The following is an 18,156-nucleotide window of genomic DNA, read 5'->3' as shown; positions in this document are numbered from 1 at the left end:
GTGCTCAGTGGCTCCACAATAACTAGATTTTCTGAGGCTCTGCTGGTTCTCACCTCATCATATCAAAATCTCAGAACTGTGTATACCTCATATTCAATTTTCCATTTAGGAGCAGCAATACCTTTATTAGCTTAAGTTTCTTAATCCTCTTACAAATACTAGCAAGCGCTGATAGTAACTGATGGTACTTGTCCTGAGGTGGTACAGTGGCTCCATAACTTGTCTGCCTGCTGATATGCCAGAGCCTTGTCTTAGGGTCACAAACTAGAGAAATGTTTGGTCTGGGTGGTTTGAGCAATACCCTGTATCATATGCTAGGCTGGGAATTCATTCCAATGCTCTGTTAAGTCTCTGGTTTGTTCTGGTGTAGGTGTTCCACCTACCTGTTCTAACAGTTCTTTTTGTGCTGACCTGACTCCAGCAAGGCAGACAGAAGTGCCCTTACAATTACTCATGCCCACATGAAGAGATTTCACAGGATCACACAACAGTTAGGGTTAGAAGAGACCTCAGCAGATCCATCAGTCCAACCTCCCTACAAAAGCAGGGTCACCTATTGCAGATTACACAGGAATGTGTCCAGGTGGTTTTTTAATGTCTCCAGAGAGGGAGATTCCATGATCTTCCAGGGCTCTACCACCCTCAATGTAAAGACGTTGTTCCTTATGTTGAGGAGGAGCTTCCTGTGGTTTAGTTTATGGCCCTTGCCCCTCATCCTATTGCTGGGCACAAGCAAAGGGTCTGGCACCATTCTCTTGGCACCTGCCTTTGAGATATTTGCATGCATTGATGAGATCCCCCCTCACTCTTCTCTCCAGATTAAACAGGCTCAACTCCTGCAGTCTTTCCTCATAAGAGGGAAGCCACAGACCCCCTTTCATCTCTGTGGCCTCTGCTGGACCCTTTCCAGTAGGTCCTTGTCTTGAACTCTGAAAACAGTGTTGGATCCAATACCCCAGAGGTGGCTTAACTAGGGCTGTGTGGATATAGACATCCAGGTAACCAGGGCAACCACCAAACCACGGCTGAAATGCAAAGAGTAGGTTTATTTCATTACCTCCCTACGTACACCAGGCAGCAAGGACACACAGAGACACAGGCTCCCTTAGGCTTAGCTCATCCTAGTGAAGAGACACACAGGCTCTCTTAGCTTAGTTCATCCTAGTGAAGAGACACACAGGGACACAGGCTGTGTTAGGCTTAGCTCATCCTAGAGAAAAGAGACACATGGGGACACAGGCTCCATCAAGCTTGGTTCATCCTAGTGGGCAGTGGCAGGGGGAGTGTATCAAAGGGCTTTACCATGTGCAGTTCATCATAAGGCTGTGCTTTTATGATCTCTCTTTCCCCCAGCAGGAGACTCAAACCTGTCTGTGAGAATGTGTTATCTCCACGCAGGAATTCTACTCAGAACAGGCAAAGGATTCTACTCAAACAGGCAGAGGATGAACACACCAGGTATAATAAGTGGAGTTTTCCCACACCAACATTTTTAGCATTCCCACTAGCACTGGTCACTTTGCACAAAACTATTCCCTCTTCTCTGCCAAATCTTCTGGTTTTAATCCTTTCCCCCCTACAAGGATGGAGTAAGCAGGGAGGATTACTTCCACACTCTTCATGCGCCCCAGGACACCATTGTTCCTCCTGGCTGCAAGGGCACACTGTTGGCTGATGGTCATCCACCATATTTCCCTTTCCATTATTAGTTTCTATTATTTCTCTGTAGCTGTAGCCATTGTTTTCACCCTCACACTTATCCCAGTGTACAGTTTCCAGTCTTATGGAATATGCTCCTATTCACCTCTCTGTAGATTACCAAGGATTTGCTGTTCTCACTGGGATTATAGGGATTAGAGACTGAAAAATGCCACGATTTGGTGAGAATTGCATTGTCTGACTGCACAGTTCAACCCCTGCTAAAAAGGCTCTTCTCCCCAGGTCGTGGGACCTTGCAGGTCTGGAGGTGCCAACACAAGTGGAGTGCTCTCCCAGGAAATATGCCTGTCCTCCATCCTTGGTTGTGCCAGTCCCTGCATGGTGGAAAGGGCCAGGGTTGGCTCCTGAAGTTGTTTGTTGAAGCTTAAGAGATTCTCTCAGGTTGTCTGTGTTTTCTGTCAGCTAATCATGCCTTTTCATCCCTGTGGCTCCCACAAGCAGACCTGTTCCCACGGTGGTTTGCAGCCCGTGTGAGGTAAGAATGCAGCTGCACCGGCTCCCTGGGGAGAGGGTTGCTTTCTGAAATTAGATGTCGTCAGCTAGTGTTCAAGACATGGACAACCAGATGTGGATCACTCTTCCCTCATGCATCTGTCCCTCGGTTTCCACATAGGCAGCCTGTTTGCAAGGAGGGATTGTGCTTGGGGATCCGTATTCTGTAAGGAAACCCAAAAGAACAACAAATCTCTGCTCTAGTTCAGAAAGAGAGTTAAACAACTAGAAATGCCCTGGGGAGAAAAAGAAAAAAAAGAAAGAAATTTATGGGAATCCCACAGCTGCAATTTGAAACAAAAAAGTAAATGCTTTTGCAGTGCATCTTAAAAAAGAATTCAGTGAGGCTGAGGAGGTGTCAGAGGAGTTTCTCACATTCTGCGCTGCCGACCCCAGGCAGGAAGAAGGCATGAAGGATAAAAAGAAAACATCAGCATTCACATAACCAGTTAAGAACCTGTGTGGCTTAAAAAAAAATCTCCTTTAAACATAACTTAAGACACATTTTACATAATATATTTTCTTAGATCTTGTATGCCTGCATGAAGAACTTCTTGACTCTGTAAGTGATTCTCTGATGAAAACAAACAGGGGTTGATGGTGACTAAAGTGCTCCTCAACACAAGAGCAGCACTGCAGCCAGATTCTGCCAAGCCATTCTTGCATTAAGTAGTGACTTAGTCTACAAGAAGGATTTTTAGTCTCAGCCTGAGCACTGCTGGTGAAAGGTGCTACTCAGCCTGAAAAAAAGAACTTGCTTTACAAGAAGAAATACAAACCAAAACAACAGCTTCTCCAATCACAATGGTTGAGTGGGAAGGTTAAGATTTAAGATGCGATGCTCGAGTTAGAATTTACCTTGGGAAGGGGGGTTAGATCCTCTTTTCTGCAGCTCTCCTCAAAGACATCCTGCTTGCCTGCTGTGAAGATCTAGCCTGCAAAACTGGACTCAGAGCCCCAGCGTTCAGCCCCAACCTACTAGCAGTATTGCTTGTGCGCTGATTTACACTGACAAGAATAAAATCAGAAAGCAATTAATCATGTTGCCAGGCCTCCTGTATGTCACCAGTCATTCCATGCCACTCTGCCTGGAGCCTTGAGTGTGATCTAAATGTGCATTGCACAGGGACCTCTTCATTAAGAGAGTCCTTACCTTGGCTAATTACTTGCACATTCCCAAAGGCCCGAGCAGCTCCAAGACTGGCTTTGTCTGGCTTCCAGCCTCCATTTTTGTTCTGACTTTCTGCCTAGACTGAAGAGGGTGTCCTCTAAGAAGACTAGAGCACAGGTGATCCTGTGGATCAGCCCTATTACTGCAAAAGGTTCAGGAATAAAATCCCATATGTCTCTTACCATAATTATTTGCATAATAACCCTATGTTTCTCTGGGAAGAAATCTTTATGATACAATGAAATGATGTTTCAGTCTTGCTTTTGTTAAGCCAAGCAGAGATAATTTTTCAAGTATTTTAGCTTTTTATTTTGATCTCTCTTGGATTAGTTTGTGAATCTTGTTTACATGTTCTCCTGCAATGTATTTAGAAGATATGGATACAGACAGTAGTCATAGTGAACTAGCACTGCTCTCATTAGAAACAGAGGTGGAGAGGAATCACTTCCTTCCTCTGGCTTTCCAGCTTGTATTCAAAATCCAAGGATTATGTTAGCTTTTTCTACCCTCTATTTGTAGGTCAGTTTCCACTGAACTGATTTATTAGATCTCTTTCAGACTCTGCTTCCCAGCTATCTTTTCCCTATTCCTTCTGTAGGACCAGTATTTTTCAATCCTTGAAATATTGCTTTCCTGTGGCCATATGGAAATGCATTTTTTAAAGAAGCATTTTTCAAAGGAACATGGACTGCATTTCATGGTTGCCCTTTTTACTTGCATTCTCCCGTGTACTTTGGGTGTGGGAAGGGAAATGGGTGGCCCTTCTAGCTTCAACAAACTGATAGATTAGCTCAGCCATCTCGCCATTGAATCAGTGAATCACAGCATGGTGTAAGTTGGAAAGGACCTTAAAGATCCTCTGGTTCCAACCCCTGCCATGGGCAGCAACACCTTCCACTAGACCAGGTTGTTCAGGGCCCCATCCAACCTAATCTTGAATATTTCCAGGGTTCAGGCATCCACAGCTTCTCTGGACAACCTCTTCCAATGTCTCACCATGTTATTGACAGGAGAGAGAAAAAAATTTCTGCCATGTGTGTGTGTTTTAACTTGGGAAAAATAATGTGAAGAGCTGGCCCATTGTCCAATTGCCTTCTTAAGGAATTCCAGCCATGCTGTGTGCTGAGGCAGAGATTTCATTGGAGAAATTCAGTATGATCAGTTGCCCAAGTTTATATCAGTGTTAATAAGCCCAAGGGACTGCCCAAATTCTGGAATGTCCTGGTGTTTGAAGGGTGAACTTTGCAAATAAAAAGGCACTAAAGTATATTTGTGTATGGAACAGTTGTTATTTATTTCTCCCAGGAAACAGCATCTGGACAAGCATGAGGCAGATCATGAGGTTCTCACTGAAGTTAAGGAAGAGATTAAGTGTTCCCCTGAACAAGACAGGCCTTACCTATCACTCTCAAAGTACAGGTCAGTACAGGAGCTTTTAGACTCTATACTTAGGCTTCCAAGTAGAGCCCTAACAGTGTAGAGTGCTGGTTTGCTGAGTCTGTAGTGTCCAGCAGCACTGCATCCTCAACGCAATTCCTTGCTTACTGTACTATTTTTCTTATCTTTTGGCCAGTGAGGGAGGTTCTGACTGTTTATTGCCATACATTTAGAAAGCTCCTACAGCAATGTGGAGCCTTTCCCCTGCTGACAGGCTTAGAAGCTGTTCTGCTATAGATAAATACTGGTTCCATATCTACACAGCAAACAAAACAAACAGACAGAAACCCCCAAAAAACAAAACAAAAAGAAAACCCCAAAACCACTGACAAACTACAACACAAAAAAAGGTTAAGATTTACACATTTCTTTTCATTATTTTTTCAACTGCATTTGTTTCTGATAGCAAAAGTTATTTTCATCGAAGTTAAGATCTGCTATTCTTTAATCCCCAGGAAAATGATTACTATCATTTAAGAAAATTATATTCTTCCTAATTAAGCTGTTTTCAGACAATTAAATTGCTTCCTGATTTTCATAATTGTCTCTTTGCTAAGATCTACCTCTTTCCTGATTAGCAAGGTGGGAAAAACCCTTTGCCTTTACTCTGTACAATATTTAGTGGTTAAGAAAGACATTTCAGCAAATATAATATGTCAGATTCCTCTTCCACATGACCTACCCCTATATATGCTGCTCTGGCTTCACAAAGTTCAGATCAAATAGCAAAGGGTGACCAGAAAAGTAGGAGGTAAGATTTTTGGATAGTCCTGTGATCAAGCAAGCATGGGAGGCACCATACCCTGACAGGCCAGGATCAATCTCTCCACCACCACAGCTTTCATGAGGTAAAGACTGGCTTCCCAACCAGCCCTGGTTTGTCAGCTGTGGATGGGCTGTCCAGACTGGCCCTCTGCAGTGCAGCAGAGGAGCAGGTTGGCAGGATGTGACTGGAAATGCTGGTACCATGGCACTGCCTCACAGCTGCAGAGCATACAAAAATCGCTCTCAGTGGCTGCATTCCTTATGCCACTCCACCCATTTCACCTGCACATTGCCTGTCCCTGCAGTGTTCACATCTGAGACTCCAGATTCCCCAAGAGCTGCACATGGCTACCCCACCACAATGCACTTTTGCTTCCTCTGACACCTGACATTTATGTATATTATGCATACATAAATGTCAGGTGATTAAACTAATCAGGTCAAACCCTCATCTGAGGATGGATGGATGGATGGATGGATGGATGGATGGATGGATGGATGGATGGATGGATGGATGATCCTGATGCTATGGTGATGAGCACCATCTGAATAGCTAGCTTATGATGCTTTTAAAGGTAGGCATAAGGCTGAAGGGACCTTTCCACTGCAGCTAAACACATGAGGGGAAGATTATTTTATAGCAGGAATTTGAAAATATTAAATTCATCAACCCAGGATTTTCACAGGCCTGCCACTGTAATATTTTCAGTGTCCTAGTCCTTGAGGTCAAATGATGAAGTGACAATACATGCAAACACAAGCCATTTTCGTTCTCATTGAGCTTGAAGAGCTCTTCTGAAAAGGCAAAATAGATCAAACAGCATTTAAAATGTAACAAAATTGTTCTTCAAACAGAAACTGGAAGGCAAAAAGGTTATCCCTTTTTCTTTCTCATGATTATTTATGTTAGCCTCATGATTTTTGAGATCTGACTCATTGATTTTTAATAGTAGTGTAGCATGGTCTTGAACATGTGGCTCAGGCACATAAACATAGTAATAGAGCCAGAAAAATTCCTTCTCTAGTGTGGCTTCACTTTTATATCTGAGCTGATGTCACATGGTATGGAATATCCCTTTGGTCAATTTGGATCAGCTGTGCTGGCTGTGCCAGGAAAGTTGAGAGGGGGAAAGCTGAGAGACATCACTGTTGCTGTGCCAGTCCTGCCCAGCAGTAGCCAAAATACTGGTGTGTTTTCCACACCTTTCTAGCTACCTGTGCAAAGCACAGCCCTGTGAGAGCTGCTGTGGGAAACACCAACTCCAGCTCAGCCAGAACCAGCACAGTTAGAGATAGTCATGCGAGCCTTAGATATCTCTTACAGTCTCATTCCTTTTACATTTCCAACCAAAAGGAAGAAGCTCTGAAAGCAAATTGTTTTTTCCCTCCTGATGTGAGGAGCTGCTTTGTTGCTATGTCAAAGGTCATTGTCATTATTAACTGCCTCTTTTGTCTTTCAAATTGTTCCATGAGAACTGATTTTACTTGAGCTTCATTTCTCTGTTAATAATTTTATGAGAGGAAAAGTAATGGTGCTCACAGGGAAGTTCTGGCACAGCCAGCACTGAAAGAAGCACAGATGGCAGAGAAATACTTCAGGTACAGTAGTCCTGGGGGACTAAAGGACCATGAAAATGAGGTAAAGATGGAACCACTTAGTCCATAGGGTTTATTTTGAGAGTCAAACCTTTGCTTTCAGCCTCATTTTGGCTGTTCTCAGGAATGCTGACATTCATTTTCAACAACTTTATGCCTTTTTCGCCTTGTGCTCTAACAGCCTCTCTCAAAGGGTGGTAATGAAGTACAAATAAGTTTTGTCTGTGGAAAAGAATCCTGCAGAAAATACCATGCGTGGGAAGCGATCCTTCCCAGCACCTGCATGTCCCCTCCAAACCAAAGGCTGAGCTAGCTGGAGTATGTTATGAGTGATACACAGATGATCAGTAAGCTCTTTGCTTGGCATCCCTTTTTCATTATGCTGCCATTTTAGAGAAATGTTTTTATAGCCTCTGCTTGATTTTTCATCAGATCCCTTCCTCCCTGTGATTCCTCCCTTCCTGCTTCCTACAGAATGTGGCCAGCTGGTTACTGCTAAATTTAAACAGAGATGCGCTACTTGTAACTCTCTTTGCTTCATGCACACAATATTACTAGCCTAACTCATCTAGAAAGAAGTACTTCTATTTTGATGTGCACAAAAACTGTAAGCCCAGATGAAGGTCAATGAAGGCTGTTGCATAGATAGATCATGCTGACAGGGAGTGCTCTGACTTTTTTTGCAGCAAAGTGCTGATTCAGTGGAATTAGGAAAATTGAGGGGTACATGTGGATACTGCTCAATATGTGGGAGCTTGATGGGAACTCAAAATTGGGTGTCCAAGGGAAGCCCACAGAACAGCTCCAAGAGCAGCAGCAAAGCATGGCCCAGGTCTCCATCAGCGCTGTAATTCTGCCATGCTGATGCACAATGAAACACCCAGCACCTCCTCTGAACTAGAAATCCTCCTTTCTCGCCAGCTCTAATTACAACAGCATACCACGTTTAAACAACCCATAAAATAGGGCATCAACAAAGAAGTGACTCCTTGCATCTCTGAGATTCATGCAGCATCCAAGAGCTCAAACATCAAGGAGAAAACAGCAGGTAGTTTAACTCCCAAGATCTCTCCCCTGCTGTTGTTATCATTGACAATGAAGGCAGTGTTGTAAGTGCAGAGTGCAATGGACAATTCATGCACTTACCATATCTTGCACTCTAGCTACAGGCGTGTGATTTTCTGAAGACATGATGACAGGATCAAACATATTCTGGCAGATACTCACAAAATCAGAGCCCCTTTCACTCAGTAAATGACCGTAAAAATGCTTTGAAGATGACAATAAAAAGTTATTTAATCATGTTCAAAACAGAAGCACCTGCCAAGTCAATATGTAATTTTTTTTTACATGATTGGCTGATACGGTGACAATAGTGAAAAATGCAAAGTGAGGCTGTTAGGAGCAGCTACTGGCCTGATTCCATAGTAGGCATAGCCTGATGGTGGAGAGAGAGAGCAAGGAAAGAGGAAAGAAAAAGCAAGACAGTCACACATACATTTCCTCAGCCTCCTGATTTATCAACTCTTTTCCCAGCTGTTACAAGGTGCCCTTGGAAGTCTGAAGATGTCCTTAGCAGCCCCCATTTTCTGTGAGGTCTGTGCTAGAGGGAGCAAGGACAGTGACCAGAAGGAGACCTCAGACAGCATGGGTGATTTTCATGCTGCCATAGCAGAGGGGAAAAGGTGCTGGGGAGAAGGGTGAGGATCTGGCCCTCTGCTATCATCAGTGCCTTAGGATAGCTGCACACTTGCAGGTGGGGTGCTAGAAACAGAGACACAGAGTGTTACGTGCAGCTGTAACAGAGTTTTCAAGCAGCCCAGGAGAGCCCACACCTGCCATCAGCAGCATGGGCTGTGGGGCCATGCCATGCAGCAAACCACTACCCCTGCAGCTGCATCTACCCCAAATTCAGCAACTCTTCTAGACAAGACATTTACCTGCTGGCTGGCAGATGCAGCTATAGCATTGAAGAGCTTTCTAGCTATACCTGGTGCAAAACCTTCTTTTTGATACTGACTGATTGGGTTCTTTCATGATTATCTGGAAGCAAAGTAGCCCAAGAGTGGTGATGATTTGCATTCTGCTACCTGAAGTCTACCAGGTAGCAAATATAAATGTTCATACTTAAAGGTCAGAAGGGTCAGTTCTGACCAAGCACTGTCCTCTCTAATACACCATGAGCCATGGGGATCCCTGGAATTCATTCTCAGCACAAGGCAAACATCTATGACTAAATAAGAACACTTTTGCTCAAATATCCCATGAAATTTTTTTCAGAGTCAGGGATTTTGTCACCAAATCCTGGTAAAAAAGGCCTTATTATTCTACTAGTTAGGAGTTGTAACAAATTTCACAGTAGGTTTTGTCAAACCATTGGACCTCATTAAACATTGCCACTAAAGAGAAAAGCCTTTTATGCCCAAGATTATGTTTGCTGTGTGAGTGCTTTTACTTCAGTTCTTCGCCAGTCTCTTTGCTAAGCTAGAATAGTCAGGACACCTAGCCCAACCTCCACTCCACAGGATGATGGCCAAGCCTTCACCTTTCCTGCAGTTCTTCCACAATGGCTCTTGAGTGCTTCAGCATCTTTTTAAAATGTGAACACCAGAACAGTATTCCTGTAGTGTCTTGAAATTTCAGTGCACTCAAAACTCAACTCTCCGCTCCCCGAGGAATATTTAAACTATAGTACTCAAAGCCAAAAACAGTAATAAAGTCTAGGTTCCTTTGAAGCATAGATAAAGCTATTTTTCAGTAGCCAAATCTGAATACAAAAGTGTGGCAGTATTCACACACGTACACATTGGTACTCTGAAAACTGAGCCTGAAAGTTGCACAGTAGTAAAATTATTTTCCCAAGATCTTTATATTAGACATGGGTGATGAAAATAGAGTGCTAAATTACTGGCTTAAAAAGAAAATATGAGGGAGGAAAGAATATTAACACCATCTCAGCCACCAGTAGAAGGCAGGTAAATCATGCACAGAGGAAATTCTTGTGGCGATGGAGGCAGAACTTCAACATTAAAGATCCCAACAGTAGCATCCTGAGGCCAGTGTAGCAGAAGAAAAGGGAAAAGCTGAGTAAAACCAGTCACATCCACCTTTTAACTGTGCATACAAATAGCATAGAAGGATGTCTGATAGCAGGAAACTCCCTGAAAGCAACAGAGAAATGGAAGGGATCATGGGGACCTCCCAAATGGTGCCCAGCAGACAGCAGAAGAGGAGTTTTCTGAAGTGTGATGGCAAAGCAATCATCATGGTTGGTACTGCATTTTGCAGAAAGCAGATGTGTCCAATTAGGAGCTCTACATGAATGCACACAAACAGCAGAAGGGTTTTTTTCTCTCCAGATCAATATTTTATTATATTTTTAAGCGGCTATATTTATGACTTAGTAAAATCATTACTGATTAGTGTTGAGTATCATAAAGCCATTAGCTTAGTACCAAAAGCCCCACCAATTCAAACAGGAAAATAAGGGCATAAGATGAACGCTGCATTCTCAGTGTAAAAAGTCAGATGCTTCCTGCCAAAAAATATTGCAAAGTCCAACACTGTGGGAATATCAAGAAATCTTTTTTGTCCACATGATAAACTAATGAGCAGGGCTGTCCTGCACGGGAGATGCCCCTGACTGTTCAAAAGCAGCAAGGACAGTCCCTTGAAAATACATCCTGCGCACCAAAAGTGGCAAGGAGATTTATTCTTTTCACTGTTTTTACTGGTTTTTCTATGTCTTTTTGCTGTGTCTCTCTGTTTCTTTTATCTTTTAAAGTATTACTCATGTGGAATCAAATTCTGTGAGATTCTGAAGAGGACATCTAGCTCTGAATTTTAAGAATTAAATTCAGCAAAGGTCTGTGAAGAAATAAATGTTTGGGTTTCCTTTTATTCAGGAAGGTAGCCTGAAAACAGTGGATGTGAGAAATGGACTTTTCTCCATGTTGATCCTGAATATTAAAAAAGTTGTAGCTGTGTTCTGGAGAGATTTTTGCTTTTCCCAGAACACTTTATGACCTCTTTTAAATAGAAGAGCACTGGAGAAAACTGGGTGAAACCTGCCAACATCCTTGGTCATGGAGAGCTATTTCCTTCATCATTTAGAAGGCAATTGTGAGCCTGAATACAGAAAAAACCAACCTGATCTCATAGCTCAGTAATCTGTCCTTAGTGACAGACAGAGATCTCTTTAGGCTTGTTACACCCAGTAGATGTGTAGTTTTCAAAATCATTTTAATAGTGTTACTGTTGATCTGAGCTCCTCTGCTCCTGAGTGTTAACTTGAGCTCCATGCTCAAGGAGCATAAAGCAACTTTTCTGCTATGGGCAACTCTCCATCCATTGCCTCCTTTCCCACAGGCAGCACTTTAAACTGAGGGCCATGGTTTAACTCCAGCCACCAACTGAGCACCACACATTCTGCCACCGAGGGGATAGAGGAGAGAATTAAAAGGAAAAAGTGAGAAAATTCATGGGTTGAAACAAAGGCAGTTTAAGAGGGGAAACAAAAGTCACTCACACAAATAAAGCAAAACAATTCACTTCTTCTCATGGGCAGGCAAGTGTTCATCAGACAGAGTTACTGGGGAAAACAAACTCCAGAGCTCCGAACAGCCCCTCTTCCTCCTTCTTCCTCCTTGGATCTTAGCTGTTCCCAGCTGGCAAGAAGCAGCAGCTATGGGGGACTCAAGGCTGGTAAGACACTATCTTAAACAATGAACTGCAACTTCTGAAGGTCACTGGGTACAGGGAGAGCCAGAACTGGGCTTCTCCACAAATAGAGGTGGACACCACCAGTTTCTGAAAGCAAAGTGAGCTCACTGTGATCCTAGAGCATCAGCTGAGCTCTCATCAAGGGTGGAAGGCCTACTCCTATCAAATGCTAGGAGGTACAAGGGTACGAAATTCCAAAAGTTTTGACAGATCTGACCTGCACTTAGATACCAACACACTCCAGATGGTTCATTAACCAAGACATACATACTGCAAGGCTGCCAGGAGCCTTTCCTAAGCCAGTGACAAGAGAATTCGGAGCACGGCAGAGCTCTGCTTCGGAGGTGATGTTTTTAATCTGTTGTAATTTTTTAAATGCATAGTGTGTTTATATTCAAAGATGAATGACGAATGTGCATTGGCAGGGGCACACTCAACTTGTTCATGAAGTATCACAAAGAGGCTGGATCATATGCTCTTTCAGAACTATTGTCCAAAAAATAGAGGCAATCTGGTGACCTGTTTTAATGTCTTAGTTCCAAGTTAACAAATGTGCCCAGGGGCTCCCACTGAAACAGGGCTGGGCCTCTGCAAAGTTGATAGTTTATTTACTAACTAAGAATAAAGCACACAGGAATATGTTTGTAGATGTCAGCAATGCTTTTCATTAGCTGAAGATGGCATTAGGTCTTGATCATGGTATGCTTATTCATTAGTTTCAGTGAAATCCACAGGCCTGTTTGCAGAGTGAAAGTAACAATGGGACCTGGTGGAGAAAAAGAAAGAGAAAAGGCAGAAACTGTGTGTTCACCCCTTTGAGGAGGAGGCAAGAAAATCCAAACCAACAACTGAGATGATTTTGTGCCTTATCAAAAAACAAGTCAAAGTAACAGAAACTACTTTCTGGTTTTACTTACTTGTTTTTACTTACTTTGAAAGGCGCTAAGTTTCTCTGGCCCTAGAACTGTTATCAATGGCACTTGTTAAGAAGTATCTCCTAGATACAGTTTAACTATTGGTAAAGTTAACTACTTTGCCTTGCTAAATGTGCTTAAAATTTAGACAGATTAATTTGTTTCTGTCAGGAAAAATAATAGTTTCAGTCCCCCCCCATCCTCTTCACAAGACTTTTTCTTTACTGTAAATCTCCATAGACTATTGAATTGCCTCATTATTTAATACATTCTTCTTTCTACTCGGATGCATTAAAATAAGGGGGCTGCTTTTCTCCATGCTTGAACATGACTCTGCCATCTTCCCTGCAGCAAGAGCACCTCGTTAGCCTTTCCCAGTGCCCTTTCTCATTGCACCTTTCTCATTCCCTGGACTTGATAAAAGGCAACACTTACAAATCCCACATTTTTGTGAAGAAACCCACATCAGGTGACGTTGCAGCTGATGATCAGAGAAAATCACTGCAACCTGGGATTGGGAAGGGACATCCCCTGTCGTTACCTGGATGTACAGTAGCTCATAAAAGCAGTAATTCAAGGAAGCCCTCCTGTTTTGCTGAGCCTTCCTATGGCCTGGACAGGACAGCAGCTCAGATGAGCGAGGAGCCAGGGAAGGACCCTTCCAGGTGAGATGCTGCAAACACTCGGCAAGCTAACGGAGGGTAGATTTGCAGTGAGGAGGAGCAGTCTTGTCCCGTTGTCTTTGTTTCCTTTTCTAATGATGTTATCACACCATTTTCACAAGCTGATCCTGCTGCGTAGCTGGGTCGCAAAGGGTTAAAAAGGAGGGCAGCATCTGTACTTTTAAAACTACATGCGACAAAGTCCATTGCTTGAAGTCTGGTTCCTTTCTACCCCCCGCCCCTCCCCAGCTTCCAGTAATCATTTATTATTAGAGGGGTTTTATGATACAAATTTGATAATCTCCCATACACATTGGCACTGTTCTAATTGCAGTTGTAAGCCCATAAAATTCAAGCCCTTTGTTTTCATGAAGGCCACAAGGTTTTAAAAGATGCTATTGTACCGCCTAAAACCCATAAAATTGTCACTAGGGACTGATTAAACAGTCCTGAATCGAAACAGTGCGGATTTTGTCTAGGTCCTTTTCATGCACAACAATGCTCTTTTCAACCTCCAAGACAAAAGGAGGTTTAAGGAGGGATTCTCTGGGAGATTCTTCTAAGATAACCCCATCCATATGGGAGACAAGGTGGCCAGCAGCTGAGACGAAAAAAAAAGATTTCGGATGGCAGGAGGAGAAATAAAGGGAAAGGGGCGGGGGAAGGACAACAACAACAAAAAATCAAAACCAACCAACCAACCAAGCAATAAAACCAAACCCAGGTGACACAGAAGCTGTGTTTCCCCAGGTCCTTTCCGCACAGCCCAGAGGCCTGATGTGCTCTGTGCCTCCGTCGTGGCACACGGCCGCCTGCCCAAGCAGGGAAGGAGATGTAGGCGGGAGGGCTGGCGTCCCTTCGTTCCCCCCAGCCTGTCCTCACTGTAGCTGGGTCTGATCCTCCCGCGCCGAGGACAGAGGCGACACCGAGCCGCCCAGGTGGAGGGTGCGTAGCCCCGGGTAAGGTAGAGCAGGGAGGAGAGCGGGGCTATTCTGGGCTGGGGAGGCGGCCGAAATCACCCACGGAAACTGGTGCGTGCTTTTGGTCGCCTCCTCATCCGCGACGGCAGCACGTCCCAGCTTCGTTCTCCGTGGGCTCCCCGGGATGTGTAGGCAGCACACCACATCCCAGGGGCATACTGCGTCCAAATTATCCCCTTCCAGGTAATTAATAAAAAAGAAATTAAAATCCTCACTTAAATATCTTCTGCGGGTCCCTTTCCGTCGACACCTTTTCCTCGGCTGTCACATTGTCTGCATCAGCCCCCGTGGGGTCTTTGCCCCAAATATTCCCTCAGCGTTCGTGGTCCGCAGGTGCCGTCGGAGGGATGGAAGCAGCCCGTCTAGTCCATATTTCAGGGACCTGGATTTAGCTTTGTAGGGAGTTTAACCCCATTGGCGGTTGGCAGATAATATATATTATTATTTTCACCCCAAAGCAATAAAACCAATCCTTTATCAAATAGTTTCAAAACATAATTTTCTTGGCTATCCTTCCCCAGTCGAAATTTGGAACGGTTTCAGGCTAACGGAAAGATTGGTTTAATTCTGGATCCTGCCTTAGTGCCTCTGTGGAGACATCGCCGCTTAAAACGCCAAGTTGTGGGAGCGGGAGTCGCCAGAGCGGGAGACTCTGGGCTCACGCTTCCCGTAGGAATTATGACCGCGTATACAGTGAGATGCTTGCAGCAAAATTTATTTGCTATTTACCGGCTCATATGGATAAAATAAAAGAACTCGAAAGTCAAATTCGACTGGAGATATTGAGATAAGTATTTAAGATTTTATAGCACGGGAGGCGATCCTACGAAACAGTCCCAGTCATCAAAACTACACTTCTCCGCCGGGAAAAATACATTTGCCAAAAATCCTTTTATTAGTCACTGGAAGAGTCAGCTATTTTAAAGTACACTAGGTCTCTAGTATGATCATTAATTTTTAACAAGGAATCTCTCGAACAAGAGGAGGAGGAGCGGAGGTTTTACAAAATTCGCGCCTCGCGCGGCATCCTCGCCCTCGGGTGAGGCCGGTGTAAGGGAGCGTGGCCCCGGCCAGCTTCGTCCCGGCCTGCCGCCGCCCCGGAGCCGCGCTCCGCCGCCCGGCCCGCCCGAGCCCGGCCGCGCGGTGCCCCGGTGCCTTCCGCGGCGCCTTCCACGCGCTACAGCCCGGGGCTGGGACGGGCGGCCCCGCGCCCGTGGGATGAGTCCGGCCCCAGAGGGCTGAGCGCCGCTGTCACCATCCCCAGGAGACGACGGCGGGGTGCGCTAAGTGCTGGTACGCGGGGAAGACGCCGAGGGCGGCGGCGGGCGGGCAGGCTCGGTAGCCCTGCAGGGCGAGGGCGGCCTGGGCGCTGCATCCCGCCAGGGCGCAGCCCAGCTTGGGGCGCGCCGTGGGAGCCGGGGGGCTGGCGGGGCAGCCGCGGCAGGGCTCCCCGTCCCGCACCAGCACCGGCACCACCACCCGGCGCAGCAGGGCGGGCGGGCGCGGCTGGGGGCTGCCGGGGCCCTCGCTTCGCGCCCGCTTCATCTTGTAGCGATGGTTCTGGAACCAGATCTTCACCTGTGTGGGGGTGAGGCTGAGCAGCCGGGCCAGCTGCTCCCGCTCCGGAGCCGAAAGGTACCGCTGCTGCCGGAACCGCCGCTCCAGCTCCAGCGTCTGCGCCTTGGAGAACAGCACCCGCCGCTTCTTCTTCTTCTCCTCGGCCTCCGAGCCGCGGGCGGGGAGCGACCTTTGGGTGGAGTCGGGCAAACTCATCTCCGGGCCGCTCTCGTCGGAAGCTGGGGACAGCGAGTAGGTTAGAGAGAGGGAGCAGCCAGGGCCGGGGAGCGCGGCAGGCACCGAGGAGGCCGCCTAGAGCTGAAACGCCTCTGGCCGGGAGAGTCCCGCCAGTCTACCGGGCCGGATTAATCCAAACAGTCAAGGAGAAGTGTGAGCTAACCCCACGAACACATTTAACCTAGCTCACGGGATGGAGCGGGCTGTCATCCGGGCTGGGACCCGCTTTTCCCCGCCGGCAAACCCAGCAGGGGCACGGCCGCTTCGCCGCGCACAGCCCGGGGACTGCGGGCTGCCAGCCCTCGTGTTCCCTGGGTTCTGAAACAGAATATGGGGCTCCCCGGTCCTTTCATAACTGGCTTTTCACTCGCCGCTCGATTACCTTAATATTTAACCTATCCCCGGGGTGTTCCCGCACCCATTCAAAGGACGACATCCCCCTGCGCACCGTGTATACACAGGTATACAATAAACACCGCGTATCTGCGGCACAATTTATGTGTGCGAGGGGAAACCAATATGCTGCACAGCTGGCTTTGCGAGCTGGAGCCTGGCCGCCGCGCCGGCAGGTGCGTGGATCTAGGCGGTGGAGCGCAGGGCGCTCCGCGGCAGCTCGGGAAGGCGAGGCAAGGGGGTGCTCAGCTTTCCTCTGCGGAGCGTGGGGTGGCCCCAAACCCTTCAGCACAAAAAGACAGGATTTCTTGCGGCAGTGGAACGGGAGTAAAAAACTAATCCGGGAAGCAGGCTTAAACGATAAGCGCGCAGAGAGAGGTGGACGCAGGCTGAGATTTTGGTTTCTGCTATAGCTGGGAATATGCACTGATCTACCGAAAAAACCCCAAAAAGCCTCCCAAAATAACCCGCAACAAAAACCAAACCATCTTTTCTGTCCTAAGATCGTGCCCGGGACATTTTTGCTGATTCGTTGTCGCAATTCAGTAATATTTTATAAAATTCCCAGCCTGGATTCTCTCGATCCTGTAGGCTATGTATACTGTCAATTCACTGCTTCGCATCTTCGTCAAAGGAATGGGGAGAAACAAATAAAAGATAATTGTGCGGAGGTGGCGAATTCCTGTCGGTTTTATACTCACAGGGATAGTGATTTCTGTCTGTTTCTATCCACCCTCGATACGGCGAGCCGGTGTAGTTCTCCGCTGAGTGGCGATGGTCAGAGGCTTGCTTTATGCTATTAGCATCCTGCTCTGGTAAATCCAAAATGCTCCTCACTGTAAAACTGATCCTCCCAGATGTGGCCATGGTAGGTTGTGCACACACTCCCAAAAAATATCACCCCAAACCGAACCCCTTTCCTTAAGAGCTGCGAGGAAAGGATTGCGTCCAGTTACTGGGGAATCTCTCGGCTCGAGAGGACCTTCCTTTCCATCGCCACCTAACCCCAAATATTAGTGTCGTTTACAGAGGTGTCCTGTTTATATAAACAGTCCTCCCCACTGCAAACACTGCCTGCTTTCAAACCGTCCCTGTCTATAGGATGCTAAGTACCTGAATTAGTCAAGTGCTAAAGCCCTAATGGGAGTAGGTGTAACCCCCCCTCCCGCCACCCCCATGAGAGAATAACCCGTTACCTCCCAAAGACAGCAGGAAACAGGCGTCATCATTACATATTCTGTCTGATTAGCCAAAAGTGGGGACAGATAATGGTAATTGTTAGCAGTGAATAACATCTTGGGTGGCATGTGGATGACCAACAACCACCCCCCTCCATCCGCCACCGAAGCCACCAGCGTCCCTTCTATCCGCAGACAAAGTGAATCCTCCCAGGACATCCGCAGAGCATGCCGAGAGCCCCCTCCCCGCTTCTCCCTCTTTATTTCCCCCCCTCTCTTGCCTCTTTCTTTAAATCTGGATGGAATTTAAGTCGTTATTTGTTTTATTCGCCG

The 18,156-nt window shown here is 46.0% G+C and overlaps 1 protein-coding gene across 1 annotated transcript; it reads right to left on the bottom strand.

Annotated features, from left to right (window-relative positions):
- Positions 1–15,709: 15,709 nt before the first annotated feature.
- On the bottom strand, positions 15,710–17,512 carry NKX2-8 (NK2 homeobox 8; the record flags this gene model as incomplete). Its single annotated transcript, XM_084207118.1, has 2 exons — positions 15,710–16,254; positions 17,347–17,512. The coding sequence occupies 2 exons, from the start codon at positions 17,510–17,512 to the stop codon at positions 15,710–15,712; spliced, it is 711 nt and encodes a 236-aa protein (XP_084063244.1).
- Positions 17,513–18,156: the final 644 nt, after the last annotated feature.

This window comes from Fringilla coelebs (assembly GCF_963513975.1).
Source record: "Fringilla coelebs genome assembly, chromosome: 6".
Taxonomy (NCBI): domain Eukaryota; kingdom Metazoa; phylum Chordata; class Aves; order Passeriformes; family Fringillidae; genus Fringilla; species Fringilla coelebs.
This window is presented reverse-complemented; position numbering and strand designations above follow the sequence as displayed.